At 55.7% G+C, this 8,393-nt stretch overlaps 1 protein-coding gene across 2 annotated transcripts; it reads left to right on the top strand.

Annotated features, from left to right (window-relative positions):
• The first annotated feature begins 3,350 nt into the window (after positions 1-3,350).
• MTNAP1 (mitochondrial nucleoid associated protein 1) lies at positions 3,351-7,974 on the top strand. Of its 2 annotated transcripts, none has more exons than XM_075580083.1 (5): positions 3,351-3,539; positions 4,168-5,451; positions 5,815-5,925; positions 6,387-6,503; positions 7,595-7,974. In XM_075580083.1, the coding sequence occupies exons 3-5, from the start codon at positions 5,841-5,843 to the stop codon at positions 7,621-7,623; spliced, it is 231 nt and encodes a 76-aa protein (XP_075436198.1). In that variant the 5' UTR covers positions 3,351-3,539; positions 4,168-5,451; positions 5,815-5,840; the 3' UTR covers positions 7,624-7,974. The 2 variants fall into 2 exon arrangements, with proteins under 2 accessions (XP_075436198.1, XP_075436197.1); XM_075580082.1 differs by having other exon boundaries at positions 6,387-6,601.
• Positions 7,975-8,393: the final 419 nt, after the last annotated feature.

Raw genomic sequence — 8,393 nt, 5'->3', positions numbered from 1 at the left:
GGAGGGCGGGCACGTCGCCCGACAGCCATCTTTGCTTCAGGCAACGTCACAATCAGCAACGCCACCGCCGCCATCTTTGCTTCAGGCAACGTTACAATCAGCAACGCTGCCGCCATCTTTGATAAGGGCATAGTAGGGGGAGATACACTTGAGGCTAAAGCATTGGCACTTAACAGGAGAATCACTTATTTTAAACCATTATTATTATTTTAAATTGTTATAAAGCCTCACATTGTGCTCTCACTCATTGGAATAATAATAGTTACTGCTTTATTTCCCGATAGCGCTTTTCTCCCACCTAAGGTTACGCTTATAGTGCCAGCGACGTCAGGCTGCGGACGATGGAAAAATCAAATTGAGATGACTTCCAGCCATCGCGACAAATCTGTTGCTCCGTCACCTCGCGCTTACTATAAGCGCACGCGACGGCAGCAATGCATTTGTTTCGACGCAATGTCACTGTCACTATAAGCGCAGCCTAAAGTGCTTCACAATTACAGTATAGCGCACGGTACATAGGAATGTTACAAACACAGTCCCTGCTCCACAGAGCTTACAATCTATGTTTTTGGTGCCTGAGGCACAGAGAGATAAAGTGACGGCAGTGGATATTCACAGTTGAGTGCAAATAGCCGCACGGCTTTCGCACTCAGTAGGAAATAAAATGGGAAAAAAATAAACATCCGAGCCAGGAATCGAACCCTGGTCCACTCTCTTAATGGTCCACGCTGTTAATGGGCTGTAGCATTACCAATGCGCTATAAGACTTTCTGATGCTTTTCCGTGAATAAAGGTATAGAAGGTACACAGAGTGCGGTGTGAGGGTGCCTGCAGCTGGTGGCGGCGGTACTGGGGGTGGGGGAACAATGCTGCGGGTGGGCGGGCGGCGGTACAGGGGTTTCCCGGGGCTGCGGGGGTTATCTAGCGGCTGCGATGGGTGGCGGGACAGCCCTGTCATGCGGGGCGGGGTGGGGAGGCGGTGCAGAGGGGGGTGTGTGGCGGTGCAGCGGGGGGCCCGGCGGCTGGTCACAGCAGTTGCCGCCAGCCCCGCTGCAGACGCCACTGCTCACACGCACACTAGTGTGCTGCGGGGGTAGGGCCGATGCTGGCCCGATGGGGGGGTGGGGGGTTCACAGCAGTTGACACCGGCCATGAAGCACCTGTCTCGCGATGCAGCTCCCACGCGAACCAGGGCTCCCTCTGACGCCGGCGTGCCGGAAGCTTAACCCAGACTACTTCTGGCGCTACCACAGGGAGACGCCGCAATTTTTTTTGCAGTGTTATTTTGTTTTTAATTAACAGGTCCCCCTGACCCACGTGACCGGCCCTGCGCTCCGGCAAGCGAAGAAACTAAAGATTTCTTAAGACACACACTTCCGCAGGCGTGCGGAAGCGTGCGCGAGCCCCTGCTAAAGCCGCTCTCATTGCGGCTGCAGGGGCTCAGTGCCAAGCAGCAGCGCGCCTCAGCACGGGTCAGCGCCTAAGCGATGACCATGCCTGAGGCCTAAGGACTCGGGCATGGTGCCTCGGGCCGCGCTCCTGCTCTGCCTCGCCTGCAGAAGCTGGTGCTTTTATGTGGCCTGACAGGTGAGGCAGTGAGCGCGCTTTGGGGGCGGGGCGAAGGTGTGGAGGAGGTGGGGCGGAAGCGGCTCCTAAGGCTGGCGGTCCCACTAACTACTTCAGCGCACGCCTGTGCGATCAAGCCCCACCCACCCAGTTCCTCCGGTCCCAGTCCCTACCTTGTCACGCACCTTTCCCCAGCGGTGCGCGACAGGTTTTCAGGCAGGCAGGGGAGTTTGAGATTGGCATTTGCAACGGAGGCGTGGCTACGCCCCCGCCAGCGGTTCAGCCAATGAGGGTGAACCAGCTGCGGGACGTCATGCCCACGCCCCCGCAAACCTATCGCTATGCCCCCTCCCGTCGCAAATGTTCTCTCCCCTCAGACCGCAGATCGCGGTCTAGCGCTGTGCACGTGCCGCCCCCCGCCGGGCGCGTGTCACAGTGCTGACTGGGGACTCAGCCTAAAGCCGCGCTGATTACAGATGCAGGGGGTATGGAATGTCAATAGGGGAGTGTTCTGTGTACCTTCTATTCCTTTATTCACTACCACAGCATCATAAAGTCTTATAGCTCAATTGGTAATGCTACAGCCCATTAACAGAGTGGACCAGGGTTTGTTTCCTGGCTGGGATGTTTATATTTTTTCCATTTTATTTCCTACTGAGTGCGAATAGCCGTGCGGCTATTTGCACTCAACTGTGAATATCTAGTGACTTGGCCAAAGTCACAAGTAGCCAACACTGGGAATTGAAGCAGGTTCCCCTGCTTCACACTCAGTATCGTCATTATCAATCAGTGTCTGTACTCCCTGAACCGTTCCTTCTCCCTAGTGTGCATAATTCAAACTAATTAGGAGTTTTAGTCACTGGATATGAGGACACTAATTTGAAGTGGCTCTCCCTTACTGGGAAGGGGAAAGCCCCGTCACTGGGAGAGTCTCACTCACTGCCAGCAGCATCGCCCCTCAATATTACACAGATTACTAGGTCCCAAGTACCCTGTCTTCACCAACCCCCCCTCCCCCCCATTCCACAAGAGCTTTCCATATGTGCAGGAATCAGGGCCTGTCCCCTTGTATCCAGGAGCCATCAGGTCGTCAGGTAAGGAGTGTATGAATATCCCATGTAATCATGGAAAGAAAGCTGGTTTCTAAAGTCTTGCAGAAAAACACACACACACACACACACACACACACACACACACACACACACACACACACACACACACACACACACACACACACACACACACACACACACACACACACACACACACACACACACACACACACACACACACACACACACACACACACACACACACACACACACACACACACACACACACACACACACACACACACACACACACACACCCTCCCTATGCCTGCACCAATATGGCGTAGTCTTAGGGACGCCCTTCCTGTGCGCTTCGACCAATCAGAACGCGAGAGGAAGCGTAACCACGGAAACGGTGGACCAGTGACGTAACAGACAGTAAGTGTGCTGCCTGGGAGCATGTGGGTGAGTGGGTGGAGATTAGGATATATGGGGGGGAAGATTAGTAGCATTAGGATTTAATGTGTAATGCAGTATATAGATTTATATTTATATAGATATATAGTAACATAACACATGTATTGTTACATAGTAATGCGAGGAGACCTGATCACTGTATTTACATGTATATTGATCTCCCCCTTTCATTGGATTGGGGGGTGGGGGGTTAAAGTGAGACATTCTGTTTTATTTCCTACTTTATTCAAATACTTTACAAAAATAAAACATGTCTGTGACCTTTGCCTGCCCTGGTTCAAGGTCACAGTGAGACTAACTAATCACTTGACATGTTTTACACTGTGTCATTTGTATTTATTGTGTTTTGATATTTGCACTGACCCTCCTGTAGCCTGCAGTGCTATCTGCAAGATAAACACAATGAAAATATGAAGCAGCATAGGACTGCTCATCGCTCCCCCGGTAAGTCCACGCTGTCTGCTGCTTTCACGTTTGTAAAGTTGTTTAAATTACAATAACCCATCTTTTTAGTGTAATAAAAAAATTATTTCAGTGCATTGAATTCAAATGTGTGTGTGTGTGTGTGTGTGTGTGTATATATATATATATCACATACTGTACGGTACAGGAATTTCCTTTACGATTGTCTGATTTTATGTTTGTTGTATCATCATTTCTTGTATTATTATTTTTTATTTTTTTAAACGTGTCACACATCATTGGCGCTCTTAAAAAAAAAAAAAAGTATATCCCTGCTTCAGCACAGGCGGCTCAGTCAAAATGACTGAGCCGCTGATTGACCCACCTGTGCTGGAGCAGGGATATCCTTAAGACCCGTTTGGGGGTTTTCCCGGAGGACTGGAGTTGGTAAACACTGGGTTACGGTAATGGTTACATAGACGGCCTCCTTTCCTGTGAGGGCTGTATTATTCCAATTCTTTGAATATCCCCGATTGTATCTACACAGGATAGACACCCGGACGCTCTCTGTGTGGTGTGCTCGGTACAGGGGGTGGTTATCACTTTTATATCCCCCCCAATAAACTAACGGTGTCTGTTTTTGAACATTTACATATTCTGTGTCTTCCAGAAATGAAGGGACCCCCTTCTCCCCCACCCACGGAGCTGTGCCCGTTCTGCGGGAAGCCCTTTAAAAGGCTGAAGTCCCATTTACCTTACTGCAAAGTGGCAAGCCAGCGATAACAAGCAACCTCCCACTGACCGCACCAAGACCGCCGGAATCCAACACGCTGGTAAAAAGCCAAAGAAAACCGTGCCGGGCTGACCGGCAAACAGGATCTTCCGGGGAGAGAGAGCAAAGTAAAGGAACTGCCAAGGAGAGGGTTTAAAAAGCAGCTTCGGAAGAACGAGGGCGCATCTCCGACTGATATAACGGCAAAGAAGCAGACATCCAAAGCGGTGGGACTTGGGAAAGATACATCGAACATGGAGGCAGGGGATCGGGAACGGGCGTTGTGTTCGGGGCCGGAATCGAGACCAAATTCGGACAAACTGCATCATTCAGACGGTTTGCGGGTTCCGGCGGCCGGCAGCGCGGAGGACCCCGCGGTTCACGCGTTCACCGGACCGGCTGCGAAAGTCAAAGCATCAAGAAAGCAGCAACGCGGGACAGAACCGTCTGCCTTGTGTGCGCCCGTCCTGCGGAAACTTCCAGGGGGCCCAAATCCCGCAGGGGTATTACCCGGAGGGGGGCGGCGGTGCGGGTTTATACAGAACCACAAGGAGCGGCCGATGTTTGGCAAAACCACACGGCGACGTGCCAGTCGCCCACACCTGCTATAAGGGCAACTATAGGGGATCTGGTAGGACCTGTAACACAGGAGACTAGTGCAGGGGAAGGATGGGGCAAAGTAGCCAGTTTGGCTGCTGGTAAAAACGGTGGTATGGGATTGTATTAAAGGCTCACCGTGTGGGAAGCGTTCTTCTGAACAGTGGGATCTGGGAAGGACGCAATGTTCAGACTTATGTCCTCATGATGCCAAAAGCCTCCCTGGTACCCACTTCTCCTGGTACGGTTAGTACCCTTGCCCTGGAAGTCTTCATACACCCGCATTAGTCGGCATCTCTGCCGCGCATCCCCTGCACGGGAAGGACATTCGGTCCGCCAGGATTTGTAGCGTTACAGAATGTGAGGGAATGGGGCCAGCCAGAGGAGAGGGCCTCGGACACGGTCCCGATTCAGCCTCCCCATCCTCCAGGGACAGGGGAGCAGGGTGTTCCTTGGGGGCTGCAGTGGATGCCTGAGCTGTACCCCCAATTATCTCCGGCTGCACATCATTCCGGGGGAGACCTGTCCCGTGGGAAGCAGAGAGGAGAGTGACCAGCGCGGAGACCCCCAGGGAAGCACGGCATGGTAAATGGGAGCACAGACCAGGTGCCAGTGGCCCTGACTCGGAAGGGGGAATATTCGGAGGGATTACAGGGACAATGATGATGTTCTAGTGGCGCTACTGGTTCTGGGGAAGTGTAGATGTGTTGTAGGCTGTGATACCTTTTAGGGGATCAACAGGAGTTCTTCATAGATTATATTATAGTGTTCATAGCTTTTTAAATCTCTCACGTTTCTCCTTCACATGTTCACAGCTTTCCAAACCTCACCGGTCTCTTCTTCACGTGTACAGAGATTCACAAACCTCACAGGTCTCTTCTTCACATGTACAGGACTTTCCAACCCTCACAGGTCTCTTCTTCACATGTACACTTTATCACCCTGCAGATACCCCTCTTGCACAGAGACCTCTGATGGATGTCCGACTGGGGGAGCTCCCTTCTTGGCTGTCACACCACAGCTTTTTGCCCACAGAGTTACCCAGAGTACTGCAAAAGGGTGAGTGAGCAATTCTACCCCCCTTCCCTCCCCCGCTGCCCCCTTTCCCTCCCCTGCTGCCCCTATCCCTCCCCCGCTGCCCCTATCCCTCCCTCCCCGCTGCCCCTATCCCTCCCCCGCTGCCCCTATCCCTCCCCCGCAGCCCTATCCCTCCCCCGCTGCCCCTATCCCTCCCCCGCTGCCCCTATCCCTCCCCCGCTGCCCTATCCCTCCCCCGCTGCCCCTATCCCTCCCCCCGCTGCCCCTATCCCTCCCCCGCTGCCCCTTTCCCTCCCCCGCTGCCCCTATCCCTCCCCTGCTGCCCCTTTCCCCCCCCTGCCGCCCCTCTCCCTCCCCCCCTCTCCCTCCCCGCTGCCCCTGTCCCTCCCCCCCCAATATGGCAGCGCAATGCATCACAGGGCCCTCTGGCAGTGGAAGGGATAACCCAGGATTGTATGAAACCCCCCTTTGTTCCCTGGCAGCCTGGGGGCGATACCACGGCAGGTACAGCCACGTGAGGAGAGGCGGCGTGGGCAGCCTCACTATGCTGCTGGCCGGATACTGCGCCCTCAGCTACGCCTGGAACTATGAGCACATCAGTGAGCCCGGAACACGTTCTGCGCGCCCCGCTGCCCCGCACCTAGAACCAGCACAACAGTCCCCCCACATGGGGAGTCACAGCCTGCATATTACACCTGTAAGGAGGAGGGGGGGGGGGGCACAGCCTGCATATTACACCTGTAAGGAGGAGGGGGGGGGGGGGCACAGCCTGCATATTACACCTGTAAGGAGGAGGGGGGGGGGCACAGCCTGCATATTACACCTGTAAGGAGGAGGGGGGGGGTCACTGCCCTGCATATTACACCTGTAAGAAGGGAGCAGAGAGGGGGGGGGGACTGCGTGCATATTACACCTGTAAGGAGGAGGGGGGGGGGGCACAGCCTGCATATTACACCTGTAAGGAGGAGGGGGGGGGGGGCACAGCCTGCATATTACACCTGTAAGGAGGAGGGGGGGGGGGCACAGCCTGCATATTACACCTGTAAGGAGGAGGGGGGGGGGGGCACAGCCTGCATATTACACCTGTAGAGGAGGAGGGGGGGGGGAGGGCACAGCCTGCATATTACACCTGTAAGGAGGAGAGGGGGGGGCACAGCCTGCATATTACACCTGTAAGGAGGAGGGGGGGGGGGGCACAGCCTGCATATTACACCTGTAAGGAGGAGGGGGGGGCACAGCCTGCATATTACACCTGTAAGGAGGAGGGGGGGGGGGGCACAGCCTGCATATTACACCTGTAAGGAGGAGGGGGGGGCACTGCCTGCATATTACACCTGTAAGAAGGGAGCAGAGAGGGGGGGGGGACTGCGTGCATATTACACCTGTAGGAGGAGGGGGGTGGTGGGGACTGCCTGCATATTACACCTGTAAGGAGGGAGCAGAGAGACAGGGGGGGGGGGGGAACGACTTCCAGGTGTCAGATTTGGATAGAAGTTGGGGACCCCTTAGTTATTAGAGTGCGCAGTTTGCACACGGACAGTCTCGGAGTTATTAGAGAGCGCACAGTTTGCACACGGACAGTCTCGGAGTTATTAGAGAGCGCACAGTTTGCACACGGACAGTCTCGGAGTTATTAGAGAGCGCAGTTTGCACACGGGCAGTCTCGCAGTTTTATTTTTTCCAATCACAGAGCGCGATCGGTGGAGGAGATATCATTGAGGCGTCCCTGCGCGTCCCTGCGCGTCCCGGCCATACCCACCGGGGTCCGTCTCGTCCAGCTGACGCCATGACAGCCATCGCCATCGCTCCCCCCTCCCCAGCTGGCTTTGTAACGACGGACTCCGTGTCGCCTTGAAGTCTCGTAGTGAAAGAAGTGTGCGTCTCGTCTCCAACGATGAGCTTCTTAACCCCGCGTGTGCCGGGTTTGTACCGTGGACCTTCAGGGTCACGTGATGTGTAGCGATCACATGACTTGAGTCCGAAACGAAAGGTCGTGGGGTCACCGAGCGCTGGTGTTACGATGTAACCTAGAAGCGAGCAAAACGTCAGTGCCGGCCGGAGGCACCGTCACCCCCCCACCCCCCCCCTCCCCTCCGGGGCTCCGTCACACCCCACCCCAACCCCCCTCCCCCTCCGGGGCTCCGTCACACCCCACCCCAACCCCCCTCCCCCCTCCGGGGCTCCGTCACACCCCCAACCCCCCCTCCCCTCCCGGGCACCGTCACACCCCCACCCCCCCCCCTCCCCCCCTCCCGGGCACCGTCACACCCAACCCCCCTCCCCTCCGGGGCACCGTCACACCCCCCCTCCCCTCCGGGGGCACCGTCACACCCCCCCCTCCCCTCCGGGGCACCCGTCACACCCCCAACTCCCCCCTCCCACCCTCCGGGGCTCCGTCACACCCCAACCCCCCTCCCCTCCGGGGCTCCGTCACACCCCACCCCAATTCCCCTCCCCCTCCGGGGCACCTTCACACCCCACCCCAACCA

This window comes from Ascaphus truei, chromosome 22 (genome assembly GCF_040206685.1).
Source record: "Ascaphus truei isolate aAscTru1 chromosome 22, aAscTru1.hap1, whole genome shotgun sequence".
Taxonomy (NCBI): domain Eukaryota; kingdom Metazoa; phylum Chordata; class Amphibia; order Anura; family Ascaphidae; genus Ascaphus; species Ascaphus truei.
Note: the sequence above shows the minus strand (reverse complement) of the source record. Positions and strands in the feature narration are given on the sequence as shown.

Coding starts and splice junctions, on each gene's coding strand:
- MTNAP1 (XM_075580082.1), top strand. CDS start 5,841: ATGGATGTCCGACTGGGGGAGCTCCCTTCTTGGCTGTCACACCACAGC. Junction 5,926..6,386: donor ACCCAGAGTACTGCAAAAGG/GTGAGTGAGCAA, acceptor GTTCCCTGGCAG/CCTGGGGGCGATACCACGGC. Junction 6,602..7,594: donor ACAGCCTGCATATTACACCT/GTAAGGAGGAGG, acceptor TTCCAATCACAG/AGCGCGATCGGTGGAGGAGA.